Below are 22,022 nucleotides of genomic sequence, written 5' to 3'. Positions count from 1 at the left end.
TGATTTACTTTACTGCACCTGTTGGACGTATTAATGCACCACGCGCTGCTCATTCTCCACGCCAAAGGACTCCAATACAGCAGAGGTCCATTTGTTCATGTTAATTCATTACGTCGTCGATATATTATTGGTTTTATAGTACTACTGCATGTTAGAATTCAATTAGACGGAGAACAGTTTTACGAGTTCCAGATAAGACACGTTCATTTTAAATTATTCAAATAGTCAATGTAAAAATGGAATGTAAAAAAGTATTTAAAAAAGAAAGAAAGTAAAGGTTTTTCCCGCTTGTTCCGACTGATATGTTCTGCTGGTCTTATTAGAAACCTACGGTCAGCATGTATGTAGTGGCCCTGCACCTTGTGTGCCCTCTGGTTCTGCTCCCTGGGGCATGCGCAGTGAGTTGAGGGTGGGGCCTATCCGTAAGGGAGGGGGAGTTTCGGTTGGAATATGCAAAGCAAGCAGGAGTATAGCTGTTCATGTGAGTGTTTCGGGCAATTAACGCTATTTAGATTAGTTTTCCATTCCAGCATAACGTGACCGTGGGCAGACAAACTCGTTCGTGTTGTGTGTGCAGTAGGGACTTGACTATGTGGCTTTATTATAGCCCACGACTCGCTTCGGCATAGAAGACGCGGTTGGGAGGTGGACCTGCTGCGGGAACCCAGACGTGAAGACGCGGTGTATTGTCATACAGAGAAACACCGAGAAAAGCTCAAGAAAAATGTCAACCTAAGGTAGTTTCGTTTGTATTTTTAACCACGGTCGTGGTTTAGTCAGTGAAACAAGTGTGCGTATTGTAATTTTAATTGGTAAGGGCGTTAGTAAATGGCCGAGGTTTGGTGTGTGCGACTGCACGTTGGGTGAAGGTTCGGTGTAAGCAGCCGGGTCGTAGATGACATCAAAACTGTATGTTAAACCAACACGTGTTGGACTAACGTTATTAAGTCGTAATCATCAAATTATAAACTTTAGTTCTCATTCACTCCAAGTTATTTTATCTGACATGTGAAATGACAGTCGGAATTGTCTGGTACTAGTCTGTACTAATTATGACTATTAATACCACAATATGTATTATGATTATTATTGGTAGTAGTAACATTTTAGATTTTATGGTACTAAAAGTGTCCATTTCGAAGCATTTCAGTCAATAGTGCAGCTATGATGTTGGGCTGCAGTGGTGATTGTGGCTGGGGACGTGTGTGTGTGTGTGTGTGTGTGTGTGTGTGTGTGCGCGCACACTGACACATACGTGTTGCCATGGGGAGGGCTTGGGTGTGCGCGAGCTACAGTAATTGGGTTTAATCGCGATGAAGATTGATGGAGGGATGATGGAGACACGGGTGCAGCACATGAACGACGGGCACGGTGGGGAGGTCTGGGGTGGGGAGGGTGTGCGCCCGAATTACAGTGCAGCTACAATTGAAAAGTGGGAGACGTCGTTTCAGTTATGGTCGGAAGTCTGGATGACTTTGGGCAAATTTGAATTCTTCGAGTTGTTTTTATAATATAGCTGAAGTGCATACCGAAGGTTTATAACACATTTCGGTATTACCATTTCACTTTCAATGTTATTTCATAACGTTGTTTCATGTCGCAGGTGCCATTTTTGAGAGTCCATGAAGATCAATTTTTCTCTGGAAGACAATATCTTGTATTGCCTTGTGCACCGAGGGAAACCTGAACATCTCCAAGGTGCTTGATCAAAGTGTCCACACACCCAGGAAGAAGGTCAACATATCGACTCACCCATGAAGACCTCCTGAGTGAGCAGGACTCTCCTCAGTGGGGGATGGAAGTGGCTGATCTGCCCAGTACACCTCACCGTCTCTGTGGGTGTGGTGGATACCCGTCGAGAGGGGACTAAGCCCAAAGACCGGACTAACCCCCACTCCCGGTCTCACCGTGTTGAGAGAGTTAAGGATGGGTACGACGGATTTATCAGTGCCTGCACGTGGTGCCTGTGAGACTGGGTCAGTGGTGCCGTGGCTGCTCCTGGCATCCTCTCTGTTTGTGTGCAACTCGGCCATTCTCGTGGACTCGGTGGAGAGTCACAGCACCTTCACCTGTGAGCCCATTGGTCTGCGCATGTGCCAGGATCTTCCCTACAACACCACCTTCATGCCCAACCTGCTGGAGCACTACGACCAGCAGACCGCTGCTCTGGCCATGGAGGTAAGTGGCCCACTCTCTCGCTCCGCCCGCTATCGCCGCGTTTATCCGTGTGGGCAGGTGAGGGGAAAATCAGGGTTGCCATGGAGCTTGTTGTTGTGTAAGCGTCTGGTTTGTCAGGCTACACCGACTCAGTTGGCTGCAGGCAACTCTTAGCAAATACAGTAGGTTTCAAATGGAGCTTTCAGGTGAAATGTGAAACGTAAGGAAGAGCAGTATTCATTTATTTTCTGCATTGTAAGTGTGGTGGAAGGCAGAGCCTCCCTCTGAACAGCCGTTGGTTTGTGTTTAAAGGTGCACAACTGCTGGACCTGCAGGGCACACGTCTCTGGTTGGGCCTGGTTCTGTCTGCTATGCTTTGTCAGCTTAAACCCTGGATCCATATTTTAGTGGAAATAATTATGAGCTTGGCTGCCTTGGCAAACCTGGATTGGAGGGTTGTTTCATAGCATGTGAAATCACACTTTTTATGTTGTTTCTCTGTGTGTAATAGCCATTCATTATGAATTTACAGTCAACTGATATGTATATTTACTTGTCGACTGACCTTTTGTAATTTTGTTGTATTTGTGTAGTGGAGTACCATTCTGAATTTTTTTTGGCAGACATCAAAACCAAAACGTTGGAGTTGCTGGGACAAAACCAGAAACTGAAATTGAAATCCAGTATTCCTTGAAATGATTATCTTGACTTGTTTTCAGTATCCATAAATGTGGTTGTAATAGCGAGATGTAATTGTGTTGGTAGTAATGTTAAGGAAAGCGGAGGTGGTAGTGGAGTGCACCCATGCTACCCTGTGATTGGCTGAGGACCAGCATCCTCGCTGAATGATGCTTTCTCCTGGGTATGGGGGGGGGGGGGGGGGGGGGGTTAGGTAGTGGTGCCAGCTAACATTCTTCACCACTGCTAACTGCCTCATAATCTGTGCTGAGGCCTACAATGCCTGGATTGATTGGGGGTGCTGAGTGATTCTCTTTCTCCCATTACTGCAGTCAATTAAGCCCAGCGGAGGGCGCCTACACTTGCCCTGCCTTCTAAAGGCACAACAGAGTGCCCACTGTCACACGACCGTGGCCTGCATGGTCACATGGCCCACCCCCTTAAGGCGGTGTGGCAGGAAGGCCCTTGTCCCCCCCGCCCCCACCAGCTCACACGCCCCGGATCTGTAGACATCACTCTGGACTCTGGAGATGTTCTGTTCACTGAGAAACCAGAGCTGAACCTCCAGTCCTGCGAGACAAACCTCCCCCACTGGAGCAGCACATAATGTTAGTGAGAAAGGGAGGTGTGTGACCAGGCTGCAGACAGGGGAAGGTCACTGGGTCGCCCTCGCCAGCCCAGGCTTCCACTAGCACTGCCAGTACTGCACGGGCAGCTGATCGCGGCCTGAAGACTCTTGGATTTGCATATTAGAGATAGCAGTGGGGGAGGTTGAGGCTAATGAAGCAATTTTCATTAGTACTAATGAAGGGAAATATGATTCTCTTTTACATCATTACCTTCATGGGTAAAATTTGCTGATTAGGGTGGTAAACTCTTTTTATTCATCTGCAGAACAAAACAAGGAGACGATGCTTTTCGGACTGCAGGATATGAAGCAATAACAAATGTGAAGATAAACAAATATAGATGACCCACATCTAATGTACATATTTTAATACTTGACCTATGAGTCAGACCACTAGACTCAGTGCAGGAGATCTTTTTACACACCACTCTAAGATCATGCATTATGGTTCTCAGACCCACTCACCCCCACCACCACCCTCCAGCTCTGTGTCGTTGAGGGATTTCTGAAGTGGTATTGCTGAAGAGTAGCATCCAACTGGCATGTTGCTGAGTTCGTGATTGGCCAGCTGCCTTCCAGCAAGAACCAATTACAATGAACTTCTCGGTGCCTTGTAACATTCCAAATCAAAGCAGTTTCAGTACAGGGGAAATGACATTGATGTACACCTCAGCATCTCCTGCCCACTCCTAATGAGCTGTAGGACTGTAGTGTTGATTGGCCTGTCTGGGTGACTGGGCCTTGGGGGCGGGGTCATGAGTTGCAGCTGATGTGGTGGAGGTGCCCTGTAGTTCAGGGTGAGGTCACTGTTAGTTTGTGCTAAAGGGTACGAGTTATGAGTGCCTCATAATGACAAGGCTGCGTGACTGTTGTAGCTATAAAAAGTCATCAGTGATAACATGGATGTGGCACTGTGAAGTCATGAGTGATGACATCAGCTATGTTTAAATTACAGCCCCGCATTTCTAATTAAAGCTTCTTGGTGCCAGTAATGTTCTTTTGAGAGTCTCCCTTTATTCCCGTGGTCTTCACATGACCTTGACTTTATCCATGATGATTCATGCTTCTTGTACACATGATAATTTCTAGACAGTAGAAAGCTTGCACAGCAGGTCTGAGGTGAGTGTGGAATTGATGAAAGTGTTTGTACTTTCAGTCATTCTGTATGCAGTCAACTATTAAAATCTCCCTCTGCACAATCCAAACACTAATCCATTTTGGAAAATTCCTGCATCGTCCCGTCTCTGACCAATGAACAGCTACACCAGAAGGTCAGACATAATGCCACTCGGACTGGTCCCACTCTGACCTGTCCCACTCTGACCTGTCCCACTCGGACTGGTCCCACTCGGACTGGTCCCACTCTGACCGGTCCCCTTCAGCAGATGTGGGGGCTGATTTGCAGGTGTGGACCTAGTGCACAGAGGCCCGCATGTCCAGGGAGAAATGCTGCAACATAGAAACGTAGGTGTACATGGGAATGTATATTGCATGTCCATTTTCATTGTTCAGGCATTTGAACGGTCCTGTTTGTCTCGTCTTAACGATTCGTTTAGCTCTAACGACTGCAGTATTTTTAGTCTCGTGGCGCTGCTTACAGTTCCGCTCCTTGTGCGATGGACGACGCATGTCCTCCCCCACCTAACTGGAACTGGAGGGTGTAGCTATGGAAACGGGCCTTAATTGTGCCACAAAAGGACCTGCATTAACGCTCTCAGGAGGTGGTCTCTCCCAGCGACCTCCGACCCCCCGAGGATGAGGACTCATCAAAGCCCTTCCCCTTTAAGTCGGCCCTTTTTCCGCATCAGCGGTTGCCATGGCAGTGCTGGTGGTAAAGGCAGGGGAAGAATGGCGTGCCGAGAGGAGTGGAGCGCAGGAAGGCCTCGTCTGAGGGCGATTCAGTGCAGCTGACTGACAGGAGCAAAGCACTGTGGGAGCTCTCTGTCCTTTCTCTCCCTCTTTCTTCTTTAAGACTGAGGAAAGGCTGAAGATTAAGAAAATAACTCTCCGTTTGGTGGGGCGCCCCATTCAGGGCTGGCAGGGCTTTTTTTTTTTTACAGCGGTGTGTGTCGGGAGGAGTCCGCCCTGAGGCTGCCGGGCCATGCAGATGGAGTGGCTCTCCCAGCCGGGCTGCGTTGGGCTTCCCGCGTGGTCCCGCACGCCGCACTTTACCGGCCCTGACGGGGCCGCCGGGCGACCTCACTCGCATCTGGGTGGCTGTCGTTTGGGAGAGCAGCGGCCCCGCCCTGAGGGTCTGACCCAGGGGGACGAGGCGTGAACACACAGGCTAAAGTCGAGATTGGTTATATAAGAATCCAGTCTTATTTAAGGTCAAACCTATCAGCTTGAAATATGCTGTGAATATGTAGGATGTCGTGTGAACAGGAATTGCTGATGTGCACTAGAATAATGAAATAATGAGTGGCAGTTCTAGGAAGTTTCTGCAGGCAGTATTACCTGGTGTATATAGCAGAAAGGGTGTGTGAATCAGGGCTGATGAGGTCCCAGACACACCCACCCTCTACCCAGCAGGGAAAGACGACAGATTCTCAGTCTAAAGAGTCAGATTCTTTTGACAGTCTAATCCTTGGCAAAGCTGCACACATGCTTGCTGTGAAACTTGGCAAACAGACCTTTCCAGTAGCAGGAGCATTAAAGCTAGAGGGAGAAAAAGAGGAGAAGAGAGAGGCAGACTGACAGAGAGAGAGAGAGAGGGAGAGGGGGAGAGAGGAGGTGGGGGTTCCTGCATAGGGCCCATAGCCATCTCACTTAGCCAGGATGAGATTACTGGGCTTGTCAGTCAAGCACAGAGCAGACACCTCATTACAGAAAGTGCTCTCTCTCTCTCTCTCTCTCTCTCCTCCCCTCTCTCTAACTCTCTCACTTTTTATCCCTATGTAACTTCTCCCACGTTCCAACTCATAAGTCTCTCATTGAATGGCTGTAACGTGATAGCTGACCTGAATATTTCACTCAGTTGTACTGGAACAGGTGGAACTCATAGTGCTTCGTTTTGACATCATGCATGTGCATGTGCCCGGGTGGGCCGGCCAGTGCCCAGGCCAGAGCGTAGATGGGCTTCTGACACCAACCTCCGAGCATCGCTCCTTTACAGAAATCACAGAGCAGACGGAGGAAAAAACAAGCTGGAACTTAATCCATCCATTGAGCTGCTTGAGGAGGAGTGTCTGCTGGCATCTGTGAAAGGCAAATGTGTTCTTTTTCACTCCTGCCAAAAAAGTGAACTAAACGCCCACCCCCCTCCACACACACCCGGCCCCCCTCTGCAGTCTGGCCTTCCTGGCGTGGTTGTAGAACGTTCACAATCAGTGTGGAGATGTTTTAATTACCCATTACCATTTTAGGCATGGCGATTAAAGTGCATTATATGCCTGTCTTTGCATTTCACAAATGTAGTGTGTGTCAATCCCCGATTCCTGCAGCGCCTTGCTGTGGTATCAGAGCAGGCTCCTCCCATCTCGCATGGAGAACGCAGCAGTTCTGCACATCGCTCTGGTGTCTGCGCTTAGTTTATACTGAGAATGGCCTGATTGGATCTGAAAGATGAGCACTGGAGCTGAGAAGAGTGGATTCTAATAGATCTTTGTTGGCTATATTGGGCTCTTGGTTTAAACCCTTTTACCCAGTTGCTGTCTATGTAACAAGGTCAAATGCAGAGTGGCGTGAGACACCGAGTGTTGCCTCTGCTGATTGTGGAGGGGTCAGAAGGTCACACCGGTGATGGAGCTCTGCGCTGGTAGAGCTGGTGACAAGGTCAACACGGACAGCTCTCCCATGAAGGAGAGACAAACACGTACTCCGTTTTTGCTGGATACGTTCAGCAGTTAAACAGTGGACATAAGTAGAAGCAGCCATGTGTTTATTGTACGTACACACACACACACACACACACACACACATACTGAAGCCATATTAAAAGCCTGGTAAGAGCGGTCTTATACAGTGAACACAGGTGAAAACATCCAGATCCACCCAGGCCAGAGTCTGAGGTCCAGAGCTACTATGGCTTTTTGCTTAGAGTATCATAAAGGTGGCGTGGCCCAAAGGCAGCAGGCTTTTACACCCATTTAAAGGAGTCTGTGACTCGGTCTTGTTTCTTTCCTGATCACAGAGCATGACACAGAAAATCAACACAGCAAGAATATGAGAGAAAATGTCAGCACTCTCCTGGCTGTTCCAGCAGCTGTGCAGCACAGCCGAGACTGTAAGATGATCATGTTGCTTTTGATCGCTCTTTAATCTGTTTCAGCAGCAAGCTAAATATTTCATGACATGATATAAATGCTGATGTTTATTTCTGAGATCTTATTTAGTCATTTTTGTTAGAACTCCGCTCTTAAAGCCAGACATGTTCTCCAGGCAGCATTCAGTTAGTGGAGGCTCCATATGCTAGAAAGGATTGATATTTAGCACTGAACATTTAAAAGGAAGACTGAAGTTCACATTGACCATTGATGTGGATAGATTGTTCATATAGTCATATAGTGTGTGTGTGTGTGTGTGTGTGGGTGTGTGGCTGGGGATGTGAATGTTTGGGGGTGTGTGCATGTGCATATGAGTGTTTCCATCTCCTCCCTGTCACTCAGGCCAGCAGGCCAGTGACCAAGGGCCAGACCTCAGCAGGAAGTGTGTGTGTATTGGCTGGCCCCAGGTGGAAATCCTTTGTTCACTCCTCCACAGATTTGCATATTAATACCCAACTCCACAGCTGCTCTGTCTCCCAGCATGCACTTGTCTCCTTAGGGACACAAAAGCGCAGTTGGAGCCGCCCACGGGCTGGTGACCCCGGGCAAGGGGCATTGGGTTACAGTACTGGAACAACTTCCTGCCTGTAGAAAAATCTGCAGAGAAGATATTTCCCTAAAGCCTTTACGCAGTGCAGATCCAGTTCTCTCATATCTTTACTGCATGTCACCCTGGATGAGACACTGCAGCTGAAATCCTGACCAAATGCCAAAAAGGACTGCACGATCTTACCTGTGCTGCTGGTCACATTATACAGAAGATACTGTCTAGCGATAAACACGATGGTAGAAAATTGCGACATGCTGTTTTTGTCTTTCATATGCAACAGGGCCCATAGAATAGTGCCAAGGCTTTATAAAAAAAATATATATGCGGCAACACCACAAGATTTCGGAAGGCTGTGTTTGGATACAGAGGCATAAAAATCGAGTGGCATGGAGAATGACGGATTACATGCTCAAAAACCACAAATTTAAACTCATGACCAAAGAATTCTTTCACAATTTGCAATTGTCGTCTGTGACAGTGTAATTGTCATGATAATCGCCTGAAGTAAAGCCAGCTTAAAAGGTCTTAGGAGCTGGATTTTCACTGGAATAAGCATGTGCTGCACACAACATTTAAGGGATTGGAGTGTTAAGCTGTAGAAATGGTGCACATCATTATGTTTATGAACTCCACCCGGGTGTGTTTGATAAGCAGAGGAACAGCTCCGTCAGTGGCAATGCACTGGGGCTGATGTCACACTGCGTCCTGATCTGAGAGCAGTGTGTGGTAGCGCTGTGGTAATCGGAGAGCAATGTGTGGAGTTGTGTGACTCCTTGCCTGAGTAACAAAGTGTAATGGTGTGTGGTGCTGAGTGCCTGACTCCATACCCATGTGTGCCGGAGTGAGGCATTGTGAGGCGGGATGTGTCAGTATGTTGCGGTGTGTGATGGTGCATGTCAGGATGACGTGCGTGACAGTACGTGTCAGGATGATGTGACGGTACGTGTTAGGATGATGTAGCGTGTGTGACGGTACGTGTCAGGATGACGTGGCGTGTGTCAGATGACGGTACGTGTCAGGATGACGTGGCGTGTGTCAGATGACTGTATGTGTCAGGATGACGTGGCGTGTGTCAGATGACTGTATGTGTCAGGATGACGTTGCGTGTGTCAGATGACTGTATGTGTCAGGATGACGTGGCGTGTGTCGGCGTGCGTGACGGTATGTGTCAGGATGACGTGGCGTGTGTCAGATGACTGTATGTGTCAGGATGACGTGGCGTGTGTCGGCGTGCATGACTGTACGTGTCAGGATGACGTGGTGTGTGTCGGCGTGCGTGACTGTATGTGTCAGGATGACGTGGCGTGTGTCAGCGTGCGTGACGGTACGTGTTAGGATGATGTAGCGTGTGTGACGGTACGTGTCAGGATGACGTGGCGTGTGTCAGCGTGTGTGACGGTACGTGTTAGGATGATGTAGCGTGTGTGACGGTACGTGTCAGGATGACGTGGCGTGTGTCAGATGACGGTACGTGTCAGGATGACGTGGCGTGTGTCAGATGACTGTACGTGTCAGGATGACGTGGCGTGTGTCAGATGACTGTACGTGTCAGGATGACGTTGCGTGTGTCAGATGACTGTATGTGTCAGGATGACGTGGCGTGTGTCGGCGTGCGTGACGGTACGTGTCAGGATGACGTGGCGTGTGTCAGATGACTGTACGTGTCAGGATGACGTGGCGTGTGTCGGCGTGCATGACTGTACGTGTCAGGATGACGTGGTGTGTGTCGGCGTGCGTGACTGTATGTGTCAGGATGACGTGGCGTGTGTCAGCGTGCGTGACGGTACGTGTCAGGATGACGTGGCGTGTGTCAGCGTGCGTGACGGTACGTGTCAGGATGACGTGGCGTGTGTCGGCGTGCGTGACGGTACGTGTCAGGATGACGTGGCGTGTGTCGGCATGCGTGACTGTACGTGTCAGGGTGATGTGTGTCAGCGTGCGTGACTGTACGTGTCAGGATGACGTGGTGTGTGTCGGCGTGCGTGACTGTACGTGTCAGGATGACGTGACGTGTGTGTCGGCGTGCGTGACTGTACGTGTCAGGATGACGTGACGTGTGTCAGCGTGCGTGACGGTACGTGTCAGGATGACGTGACGTGTGTCAGCGTGCGTGACGGTACGTGTCAGGATGACGTGACGTGTGTCAGCGTGCGTGACGATACGTGTCAGGATGACGTGACGTGTGTCAGCGTGCGTGACGGTACGTGTCGGTGCATGACTCTGTGTCTCTCCGCAGCCCTTCCACCCCATGGTGAAGCTGCAGTGTTCTCCGGCCCTGCGCCCTTTCCTGTGTGCCCTCTACGCCCCGGTGTGTGCCGAGTACGGCCGCGTAGCCCTGCCCTGCCGCGCCCTCTGCACCCACTCCAGGAGGGAATGCCAGAAGCTCATGGACATGTTCGGTGTGTCCTGGCCAGAGGAGATGGACTGCAACAGGTAAGGGACCAGGGCTCAGGGAGCTGCCTGTTAGCCTGGAACAGAATTGAAGCCTTTTGTACTGGAGTACAACGTACACTAGCCTAAAAATGTCAGCAGCTCATGGTCATTTTTTATGTTAAAATGAGTAATGTGTAACAAAATACAATAAAAAATGATGATGCTATGTATATACACTGATGCATATTTAAATCGGAGCGGATCACGGAAGCCACACAATTCCTATTCTGTATGCAATTCCTAATAATAACCTAAGTGTGTGCCTGGTCCCAGATTTCCGGACTGTGATGAGCCATACCCTCGTGCTGAGGACCTCCTGACCAGTACGAACACCACAGACCTAACAAGCAAGACTGTGGAGCGTGAATATGGCTTCTGGTGCCCCCGTGAGCTGAAGGTGGACCCCGAGCTGGGCTACTCATTCCTGGGCGTGCGCGACTGCTCGCCCCCCTGCCCCAACATGTACTTCCGCCGGGAGGAGCTCACCTTCGCTCGCTACTTCATCGGGGTCGTCTCCATCGTCTGCCTGTCCGCCACCCTTTTCACCTTCCTCACCTTCCTCATCGACGTGACGCGGTTCCGCTACCCCGAGCGGCCCATCATCTTCTACGCCGTGTGCTACATGATGGTGTCGCTGGTGTTCTTCCTGGGCTTCCTATTGGAGGACGGCGTGGCGTGTAACGCGGACAGCCCCGCCCAGTTCAAAGCCTCCACCGTCACGCAGGGCTCGCACAACAAGGCCTGCACGCTGCTCTTCATGACACTCTACTTCTTCACCATGGCCGGCAGCGTGTGGTGGGTGGTGCTCACCGTCACCTGGTTCCTGGCCGCCGTGCCCAAGTGGGGCAGCGAGGCCATCGAGAAGAAGGCGCTACTCTTCCACGCCTGCGCCTGGGGCGTGCCGGGCGTGCTCACCGTCGCCCTGCTGGCCATGAACAAGATCGAGGGCGACAACATCAGCGGCGTGTGCTTCGTCGGGCTGTACGACGTGCACGCGCTGCGCTGGTTCCTGCTGGCGCCCCTCTGCGTGGACGTGCTGCTCGGGGTGGCCCTGCTGCTGGCCGGCATCGTGGCCCTGAACCGCGTCCGCATGGAGATCCCGCTGGAGAAGGAGAACCAGGACAAGCTGGTGAAGTTCATGATCCGCATCGGCGTGTTCTCTGTCCTCTACCTGGTGCCCCTGCTGACGGTGGTGGGCTGTTACCTGTATGAGCAGGCCAACCGCTCGGTGTGGGAGACCACCTGGGTGCAGGAGCGCTGCAGGGAGTATCACATCCCCTGCCCTTACCAGGTAACCACACCTCTCCCACACTGTGTATGAAAATGACAGCTGAATATTTCAAGACCTGCACTGGCCAACACACATCCTGGTTCTGACATCTTTTGAGTGTTTAGGACTTTTATTTTTGAGTGAAAAGGTGGTGTGATGTGATAACCCACAGTTCCACACAGTAGGTCTGTTACATGTAATACTAGCCCTCCCTGCCCCTCCCCAGTGCCCGCGGGCCAGACTCCTCCTAGCTAGCTGAGCTTCATAGACTCCAGCTCTGTGCGACCCTGACACGCCTACGTGGAGCTCACTGGCTGAATTCTGGAGCACCTGGACAGACTTCTTTCAGGTGCGGGAGTGTTAGTGTGAGCTGGGGGAGGAGGGTGAAAAGGACCCTCTGTCACTCTCGGGTGCAGGAGTGTTGGTTTGAGCTGGGTGGGTGTGTGTGTGTGTGTGTGTGTGTGTGTGTGTGTGTGTGTGTAAAGGACTCTCTGTCACTCTCCTGCGTTTCCGTTTGCTCTCTTTCATCTGCAGGCTTGTTAGGTCATGCTCTGCTGCCCCCAGTGTGTGCCGGGGCTCTGTAGCGGTTTGGAGAGGAGAGCTGAGGGGAGTTGTTTGATGTGGGTTTAGTATAGAGTTGATAATGAAGAAGAGGCCTAAGTATACACACACACACACACACACACACACACACACACACACACACAGTATGTTGCAGTACAATTAGAAGGTGATGATGGCCTGTCATTATCTCAGCTATTTCATAGAGGAAAGTGGTTTGTGCACAAAGACCAATGAGGCTATCCAACACCTAAAATCACCTAGTCTAATCTTAGTCTAACCCCAGTCTTAAGCTGAATCTACCCTCTGTCTCCCCTAAATCTACCCTCTATATGTCTGCAGTCTAACCTCAGGGGAGTGTCAGACTAAACCAGGATCCTATCAGACATGCAAACCCAACCTAACAGGTCCATGTCTGAGGGACCTGAGTGGGAGGGTCTGACACATGGTGTGTGTTTCTGCAGCTGAAGAGAAACTCTAGCGTGTGCGTGTGAATTGAAAAGGCTTTCAGTGGCCAGAGAGGGACATGGTGCTGCCAGTCACGACTCCAGCAGCTGCAAACAAGCAGGGTGCAGCAAACAGGCAGGAGCTGATGATCCCTTATAGGACATCTGCTTCCAAACAATGAATTCACAGAGTAGATGCAAGATGTGAAAATGTCATTTAGCCAGCATAATAAGTGTATGTGTGTGTGTGTGTATGTATGTATAATATATGCTTCTTGACTCATTATAGATGATCCAGATAAAGAGCTCTAGATGAGTTCTTACAATTTACTCAAGATATAAATGAACATAAAGAATTTTGGTGAAAATAACAGGCTCATGTAATCATCAAATCAACCATATATATTTCAAAGCATACTTCAGTCCAGAACTCAGTGTGTGTGTGTGAAGCAGATCAACCTGTCCCTCATTTTGAGGCTCTGTCGCAGATGCATGTCTGTGCTCAAGAATTCAGTTTCATCCTGTGTCACTGGATAGTTCCCTTTGAAGATCCTACATCTGAGCACGGGGTGGATGTTCAGCTTCTGAGGTCCTGTGTGTGTGTGTTTGTGTTCTGACTAGTGCCCACATGTCCAGGACCCGATTGGGAACTGTCCATTGTGGGGGTTTTGTGTGCCATGGGGAGCACTGAATTGTCTGAACACTGAGATGTCTAGTCTTGGAAGTCTAGTCTGAACACAGTGAGATGTCTAGTCTCAAGAGAGGAGAAATCCCATTGCACCACAGGCAGATGGGAAGCAAGTTTCACACATCATTTTCCTAGACAGTGTGCATGCAAGCTTGGTTTACTGAAGACAAAACTAAAACTAACAAACACAGAAGCAGGTTCAGCAGGTGAGAGCTGTCTGTCTGTATGTGAATCACGTGCTCAAAACTTTTTACAAGCTTTAACAGGAGATCTCTGAGCACGTGTGCGTCTGTGTGCAGGTGCAGCAGACCAGCAGGCCCGACCTGGTTCTCTTCCTGATGAAGTACCTGATGGTGCTGGTGGTCGGGATCCCCTCTGTGTTCTGGGTGGGCAGCAAGAAGACCTGTTTCGAGTGGGCCAGTTTTTTTCATGGTCGCAGACGCAAAGAGTAAGAACATTTTTATTTTTTACTTTTGCCCTGAGCTTGTTTGTCAAGGAGAACGTACGATTATGCACTTGTTGTGCTGAGATGGTGACAGTGTTGTCGTCCTCTCAGTCGTCTGCAGGGGAGGCGTTTCCTCCCTTGTTGTGCAGGTCTACAGCTCTCTCCCTTTACCTCCCATGCTGTCTACCCCTCCCCCACCCCCGGTAACAGTGTGGTAAACGAGAGCCGGCAGGTGCTGCAGGAGCCCGACTTCGCCCAGTCTCTGCTGCGTGACCCCAACACGCCCATCGTCCGTAAATCACGCGGCACCTCCACCCAGGGCACCTCCACCCACGCCTCCTCCACCCACCTGGCCATGCTGGACGACGTGCGCAGCGTCCACAGCAAGATGAGCAGTTACCACGGCAGCCTGCATCGTTCTCGTGACGGCAGGTGAGGACTGTGCGTGTTGGGATGGGACACTTTAAACGTGTCCGTATGCATGCGGCCACGAACGGAGCAGAGAAAAGCTCATCGGAACATAACGTAATTATCTTTGTGTTGTGAGTTGTTCAGGCTTGTATCTCGGTGTTTTCTGAGAAGTCTGAACGTTTTCCCCCCACAGGTACACTCCGACCAGCCCCAGAGGCATGGAGGTGCGGCCTCCGTACGGGAGCATGCCACGCCTTACCGAGCAGTTATCCAATCACGGCAGCCTCCACAAGCTCGACAGCCAGTCACAGCACGGCAGTGTCCGGGACTTAGCCAATCCTCCGCCTACAAACATAACGCACGGCTCCAGCATGAACCGTGTGGTGGAGGAGGACGGAGCGAGCGCGTGATTTCTACACTGTTTACAGACACTGTTTACACTGGTCCCAGCGTCCACTCAGCGCACGGACCTCAGCGCTTCTACTGTATTCTTTGGATCAAGAGACTCGTGGCTCTGCAGGAGCAGAAGGTGTTAATGCGAAGACCTCACATGGTTTACACACTTAGTAAGTCTGGCCAGAGTCGGGATTTAGTTTGCTAATGGTCTATGATGTACCCAACGTGTGTAAGAGCAGGCAAGTTTTTTGGTCCTGTGAACGGACGGAGTGTAAAGGTGCTCAGCAGCAGGACTCCGCCCCCGCTGAGAGAGGGCAGTGTGGCAGCGGGGACAGGCCATCCTCACAGCAGCCGGAGATCCTGGCTGCTGGAACAGATACAGAACCGGCAGCTCTCTGGATCCTGCGAGTCCTTACACCCAAAGCCAAGGGCAGAATAATAGGAAACGTTTGGTCAAAGTTGCTGTCCACCTTGACCGTTATGTGCCTCTGGAAAGTGGCAACATGTGTTCTTCTCTGGCGTGTTGGTAGAGAGGTTAAAGGGTGGACACACCCACGTGATGTATCCATGTATGCTACGCGCCTACATTGAACTGCAGTTCTCCTCAGAGACCGTGTGCCAGTAGACCTCACCCCCAGCAGCTGGGTCATCCTGTGTCTGCTGTGACCTACCTCGTCAGCCCAGAGCTCCCACACACCTTTTCTCAGAGGACTGAACGCTGTGTCTGGTTTTGCTACCCTGTTTGAAAGCACTCTATATGCAAAAAGCTTTGGAACCTGATCTTCTGCCTGGTATTTCTGGTTAGTCACTTCAGAATACAATGTATGTGCACTCCTACTGTAGGCTGGTGTTTGTGGAACACTGTATACCTTCTTCCAGACACTAATCTGGGAGACAACACAATTTCATACAATAATTATTTATATCGTTAAATGGTCAACATTTTCTAATGAGCTGCATCAAGTCCAGCATTCATTAAGATGCAGCTTAGCCCAGATGCTGAGGAATTATCCTGAATGTTTTTTTTTCTAGCTTGTTGAAAGAGATTTAACGTTGTGGTTTCAGTGCCTGAAAATGTGACTGTGGACCTGAGCTTTGTAAAATGGCCATGTTCGACAGCTAACACTGCTTCTGTAGTATCTTTGCCTTTAGTCTCCAAAGTACACTCAAGCTTCACAGTGAACTCCTTTGTCCATGTTGTACAGATGGCAAATTTTTGTATAGGGGGAAAATGATTTAGCACTTTAAAGGTGGCTAGCTGTTTTGTTGAATGTATATAGATGCTTTCCCCCCCAGTTCTAGAGTCACACAAGATTAAGATTTTTTATAAAGAAATTAAACATTGCTAGTTAATTTTAAAAACGCTAACTGTCATTCATTCCTTTTCTAGTTTCATAACACAATCTGTTACTAGAAACATGCATCGACGTCGATGAGTAAATATCCAGTTTTGTAACAGCTCCCCATTTTATTGAAATACATCAGTCACGTTATGAGTTGTCAATGTGAACAGAATAGTGGCTAATTAAATAAACTCCATGACATTCCACTTTAAATAAGCATGTGGAAAAAAGGTGGGTCATCCTCTTGTTTACATCCCAAACGTCCACACCACACAGAACAATAAAATATGCAAAAAACAAAGTGGCAAAATCCAGCCTCGAAACATTTAAAACAAGTGATTACACCTTTGACATGCCAAACTGTACATATTCTTACAAAAAACACCTCAATGTCTAGAAAATATAATGAATGATATGAAGTAGTAGTTAAACAAGGCAGAGTAAACCCTCACTCAAATGCAGGTGTGTTTCAGCTGTCAATCATCTTTCAGATCTGCTCTACATCTACTCCACATACGTCTCTACATGGCCCAGCATTTTTCAGAGTTCAACTAAGGCACCCCCTCTAATGTTGGCCTATACATGGCTAACTAACAGTCCTAAAACAACCCCAGCGTTGGGCCCAACAGTCTCTGAGCTCAAGCCCATCTCCGAGGTCTCTTCTTTCACTAGTCCTCAATATAATGAAACAAATCATTGGTTCTAACATACCTGAGTTCACATCTCCGGACAGGTCTCCTGTTGTGTTATACCATAACTGCATTCTGCACTCTGCATTACACTTGTATTATGGAGTGTGGTCATTTAAATTCAGTGGGAATAAATGTGACAGTGCCATACCACAAAGGCTAAGGTCCAAAACAATACCATATATGGCAGATCAACTATTCCAGAGCATATTCTGTCAAGTTTATTGGACTGGTCCACAGTGACAAAAAAAATTGTATTTGCATAATGGAAGAGAACACTGTCACCACTGCAGGAAACCTGAAGAAGAGATGGTTTCACTTCAACCCCCTTAGCAGATATTCACTACTTTGTCCTCATTTTACATATCTGGGAGTTAATAAAAAAATTTCAATGTCTCATAGTTTATATTCAGGTCAAATGTGACATAAAAGGTGGCATTATTTGCCAAATTGCTGCTCAGGATACAATGTGTTCATAGAACTGTGACAATGTCAGGACGATTAACCATCAGAATCAATTTTTTCCCCCCATTCCACATAAATGTACAAACATACTTCTCCAAAATCAAATGTGTGCTTTTACCCCTTGTCTTTTTTCCCTACATATATTACTGGCTTTGTAAACACATGAAATTTGGGTCAGTTTTGAATTGCTTTAACAGCCTTAATGACTGGACCCTACACTTTTCTTAAAAGGAATCATGAGATCTAAGCAAACTGCCAAGAGGAACTTGGATGAAGGCATAGCAATTAACATACACCCAAATGTAGAAGTTAATTACCACTTCATAGTGTTGCAGGAGGAATGAGATACACATGCTCGTACATTGGTTTGCTTTAAGCTGAATGAATGGCGTGCCTCACTACTTTGAGGTATATGATATCCAGGGGTGCTTGATAGTCTATGTTTGCATTCGCTATATTCCCTGAATATTAAAATATGCACCTGCAGATGCGCTTTTAACACTGAAACCGTGTTAATGATTAATTTCATGATTTTCCATTAGCATCGGAAATAAACACTGACCTTTTCCCCCTCACTGACCCACCATTTGTGTCCTTACTAGCTACAGGAAGTGGAGGCAGACAGGTGTAGCAGTGAGGTGGGGTTAAAGGCCCTGGAGGTGAAGCAGTGGTGTGGGGTTAAAGGCCCTGGAGGTGAAGCAGTGGTGTGGGGTTAAAGGCCCTGGAGGTGGAGCAGTGAGGTGGGGTTAAAGGCCCTGGAGGTGGAGCAGTGGTATGGGGTTAAAGGCCCTGGAAGTGAAGCAGTGGTGTGGGGTTAAAGGCCCTGGAGGTGAAGCAGTGGTGTGGGGTTAAAGGCCCTGGAGGTGGAGCAGTGAGGCGGGGTTAAAGGCCCTGGAGGTGAAGCAGTGGTGTGGGGTTAAAGGCCCTGGAGGTGGAGCAGTGGTGTGGGGTTAAAGGCCCTGGAGGTGAAGCAGTGGTGTGGGGTTAAAGGCCCTGGAGGTGAAGCAGTGGTGTGGGGTTAAAGGCCCTGGAGGTGGAGCAGTGAGGTGGGGTTAAAGGCCCTGGAGGTGGAGCAGTGAGGTGAAGCACTGCACAGCTTATCCAGGTTACCACTGCTGAATGTCACACAGCAGTGAGCTTACGGTCACCAAACCAGTGGTAATATAGACTGTATATGTACACATAACCTCAGGCCAAGTTTGGATTTACAATAAAAAACACACAATAAAACAAACAGAACATAAGACAGTGGACAAAAACAGACAAACAGTAATACAGATTTAACAAAGGAAAAAAAAAAGTAACCTTTGGAAACAGCATTATTGCTCCAGTCAAAGAACCATGAAGCGCAGGCAGAGAGAGGATATGGAAGAAGGCTGTGAAGGTCTTCAGTACATTCACTACAACGATTTCGGGATTATTGTGTTTCTAGGCTTATACTATATACTGTCATACGTGTGTCTCTCTCTCACACACACACACGCACGCACACACGCATGCATATGCCTGGTGTTTGATTACTGTTTCTGAACGCAGTATTTAAGTGTTTCCCTATTCAGTTAGTTCATCCAGCCAGATACTTGTTGATACTTTGATAAAACAACACTGAAATTATTAAATTAAAAGTGGTTGCATCGATGTTCAAAGCTTCTGACGCACTAAGTCAAAAGAAAATAGCCATGTCACTTTTTTAAATAGTGTTATTTTTTCATAATATATTATACTCTACTTAAACTATTTACATTATTAAACTCAATCTATTTCCACTGAATTTTGAGCTTTACATGTGAAAGGATCAACATGGCACTAGAGGTCAGAGGTCTGTTAGGGCTGAGGCCTGGGACATTCATGAACAGTCTTGTCTCCAATGCAGAAGTGGCTCTAAGTGTTTACGATTACTAATTGCTCTCTCAAGTCACCATGTTTCTAAAAGAAAACTGAGAAATAGTGTCTTTATCAGAGGTATAGATTATTAATATGTTAAAAGCTTAAAACAATATTGCCATTGGCAGATAAAAACATCGAAACTGCAAAACCCAAGAATGGGAAAGCACACGTTTCGGTTTTCTTTAGCACAAGACCGTAGTGGACAAGGGTTGTTTTTTGTTTGTTTTTTAAAGCTCGGTATAGGCAAGTCCTCTTCAAACATGAAGCTCTGGTTCACCTACCTATACAAAATGTCATTTAAAAAAGTGATGCCAAAGCTAGGCGTAGAAGGCTGGGGTGAAGATGTGCGCATTGTGTAAACACAATAACCCAATTACTGCATTCACACACATTCATACACACACACCCACTCCACTCTGAATAGTGTAGGCAATTCATCCCAGCAGTCAACTCATCATCATGTTTTTTTTTTTTTTCCTTTTACTTAACGGGAGAGCGAGCTCCTCCAAGTCCGGGGGGTTTGGGTGCAGTCCGACCGGGTGATATGGCTGGGCCGGGCCTCAGGTCTCCCAGCCCAGGTGCACACTGCGATCTAGCGAGCGGGTCTTGTTCTTGTGTGGGGATGATGGGCTGGGGGGGCTGCTCAGGTTGGAGCTGTTGGAGGCCGTGGAGTGTCGCGGCGAATCAGAGTCCTGAGGATTTGAGGAGGAAAGTTCACATATTTCTTCACAACAACCTTTTACAGTGACCTCACCCCCTGATTCTAAATCTGAACTGTAGTCTTACTGCTGTTACAAAAGTGTACCGGTCTGCAGCGGGGGGACAGTAATGGCCTGGCACGGTGTCTGGCGCTGCTGTTGTTATTAAGGCAGAACACCAAGGTCCAAACCGATGCCAGGTACCTCCATCTGTTGCCCCTAACGACTCACATGGCATTAGACTGCAGTTTTACAGAGAGCTTCAAATGAATCCCAGAGAGCAGCAGGCGAGAACACAAACACAACCTGAATAAGACAATAACTCACAAAGACTATAGTGAACAGTCATATATCAAACTGCTTCTTTCCCCTGGATGGTTTTTCTGCATCTTATTTCTGCTCACCCTAGTGATGTGCTATTATTAACTATGCCAAGTTCTAATGTATGACAGCTTCTAATCAAGTTACATTTGCCAGTGACCTACTGAATGAAACTTGAGGAGTATTCAGTATTACTCCTTTCTACAGGACGATCATTATGACAGCTGTGCCCACCATGTACTGCAATAAATGTATATAGACTCATGTGACCCATCACTTGACGCCAAAGCAGAGCTTCTGCTCTTAGGCGAGACCCTGACCCACCACTCCTGCTCCAGCTCATCTTCTCATCCACTACGTCATGTGCTAGATGACGTGGACCAGGGCAACCTCAACCTGCACAGGACACTGGGGCCCCACAACTGGTGAAAGCCCACCATCAATCACCAAGATCTGAAACCCAAGCAGGAACTGGGCTGAACGTAAGGTGTCCCAAGTCAAAAGAAGACCGTTGCAGAGCTCTACTGGGAACACCAAGCATCCTAAAACTGTTCCACTTGAGGCGAGATGGAGATGGAGGGGGAGCTGGGTAATGGAGTGCGGTTGGCTGTTACCTTTATCTTACTGAGCAAGGTCCTTAACACCCTTTTCACATCAGAGGTCTTGCCTGTGGGCGAAACTGCCTGACACCACAGAGATTCACATTGACCATACGTCATACCAAAAGCCCTGCACCCAACCCCACAAGCACACGTGAGCAGGGGAACAGCTTGCAGAGAGAGAGAGAGAGAGAGAGAGAGAGTGTATGTGTGTGTGTGTGTGTGTGTGTGTGTGTGTGTGTGTGTGTGAGAGAGAGAGAGTGTGAGTGTGAATCATGTGGGAGAACAGCTCTCATTCTGTAGGCACGGTGCCACTCCATGTCACTGGGCACATGCGTGTGGGGTGAGAGACGTGGGCAGGAACTGTTTTAAGCTTCGGCGTGTGACAGGGACGCTCTGCCCTTTGTATAAACAGCAGGGATGGCATAAACCCAATACTGTGCTTCAGGCAAGAAGGCAATTAGAGTTCTGGCCGCATCCATATCCTGTGTTATAACTCCTGCAGCAACTGCCAAGTGTAGATTAGAATCAAACCAAGCAAGAAATTGCAGTGGTTTACCTGTCGTCTGCTTTCTGGAAATCAAGTTTATAATATTCCACACACAGATTCAGAAAACACGCACTAATCACACAAATCACGTCAGTGTGTCTGCAATACTTCAAATGATCAGTGATGAAACATCTGCTCGATAGCTTGCCAGTGATAAAACCAGGGTACTAATTAAATGTCTAACAGCCACACACGACCACTCACCAACACGCGTGTATTCATGGCTTACATCACTTACCTCTCTGTCGAACTGGGAGAGAGGGGCATCGCCTGCACAGTCCATGCCCCCTCCTGACGACAGCGAGCCCTCGGAAGGTGAGGTCATGGCCTGCCGCTGGGAGGAGCCGTAATTCCCACTGGAGAACTCCCGCCTCAGTGCGGTGCCGTTCTGAGAGGAACATCCTACCACAGAAAGGCCAAGGACCCACATAGTTACTTACTGCAGCATTCAAAGTCCTGTCTCTCATCTCCATCTTAAAACTCACGTTTCCATCTGGTCACTTTTTAGTTGAGATTTAGTTGAAGCACTCCCCTTTGTACGC

General features: G+C 48.4%; 2 protein-coding genes across 2 annotated transcripts in view; one reads left to right on the top strand and one right to left on the bottom strand.

The window, feature by feature from the left end:
- Positions 1-439: 439 nt before the first annotated feature.
- On the top strand, positions 440-17,641 carry LOC143480250 (frizzled-3-like). The gene is made up of 7 exons (XM_076977831.1): positions 440-737; positions 1,604-2,178; positions 10,515-10,711; positions 10,985-12,002; positions 13,976-14,124; positions 14,332-14,553; positions 14,726-17,641. The coding sequence occupies exons 2-7, from the start codon at positions 1,927-1,929 to the stop codon at positions 14,940-14,942; spliced, it is 2,055 nt and encodes a 684-aa protein (XP_076833946.1). The 5' UTR covers positions 440-737; positions 1,604-1,926; the 3' UTR covers positions 14,943-17,641.
- Positions 17,642-19,405: 1,764 nt separating this feature from the next.
- Positions 19,406-22,022, bottom strand: part of LOC143481162 (serine/threonine-protein kinase MRCK alpha-like) — a 26,666-nt gene continuing 24,049 nt past the window's right edge. Inside the window, exons 35-36 of the mRNA XM_076979097.1 lie at positions 21,719-21,882; positions 19,406-20,004 (exon numbers count right to left, since the gene is read on the bottom strand). Of these exons, the coding sequence (XP_076835212.1) occupies positions 19,873-20,004; positions 21,719-21,882 (296 nt within the window). The 3' untranslated portion in view covers positions 19,406-19,872. The remainder of the gene's footprint in view (positions 20,005-21,718; positions 21,883-22,022) is intronic.

The sequence above is a fragment of the Brachyhypopomus gauderio genome, chromosome 17 (genome assembly GCF_052324685.1).
Source record: "Brachyhypopomus gauderio isolate BG-103 chromosome 17, BGAUD_0.2, whole genome shotgun sequence".
NCBI classification, from domain to species: domain Eukaryota; kingdom Metazoa; phylum Chordata; class Actinopteri; order Gymnotiformes; family Hypopomidae; genus Brachyhypopomus; species Brachyhypopomus gauderio.
Note: the sequence above shows the minus strand (reverse complement) of the source record. Positions and strands in the feature narration are given on the sequence as shown.

Coding starts and splice junctions, on each gene's coding strand:
- LOC143480250 (XM_076977831.1), top strand. CDS start 1,927: ATGGGTACGACGGATTTATCAGTGCCTGCACGTGGTGCCTGTGAGACT. Junction 10,712..10,984: donor GAGGAGATGGACTGCAACAG/GTAAGGGACCAG, acceptor GCCTGGTCCCAG/ATTTCCGGACTGTGATGAGC. Junction 14,554..14,725: donor CATCGTTCTCGTGACGGCAG/GTGAGGACTGTG, acceptor TTCCCCCCACAG/GTACACTCCGACCAGCCCCA.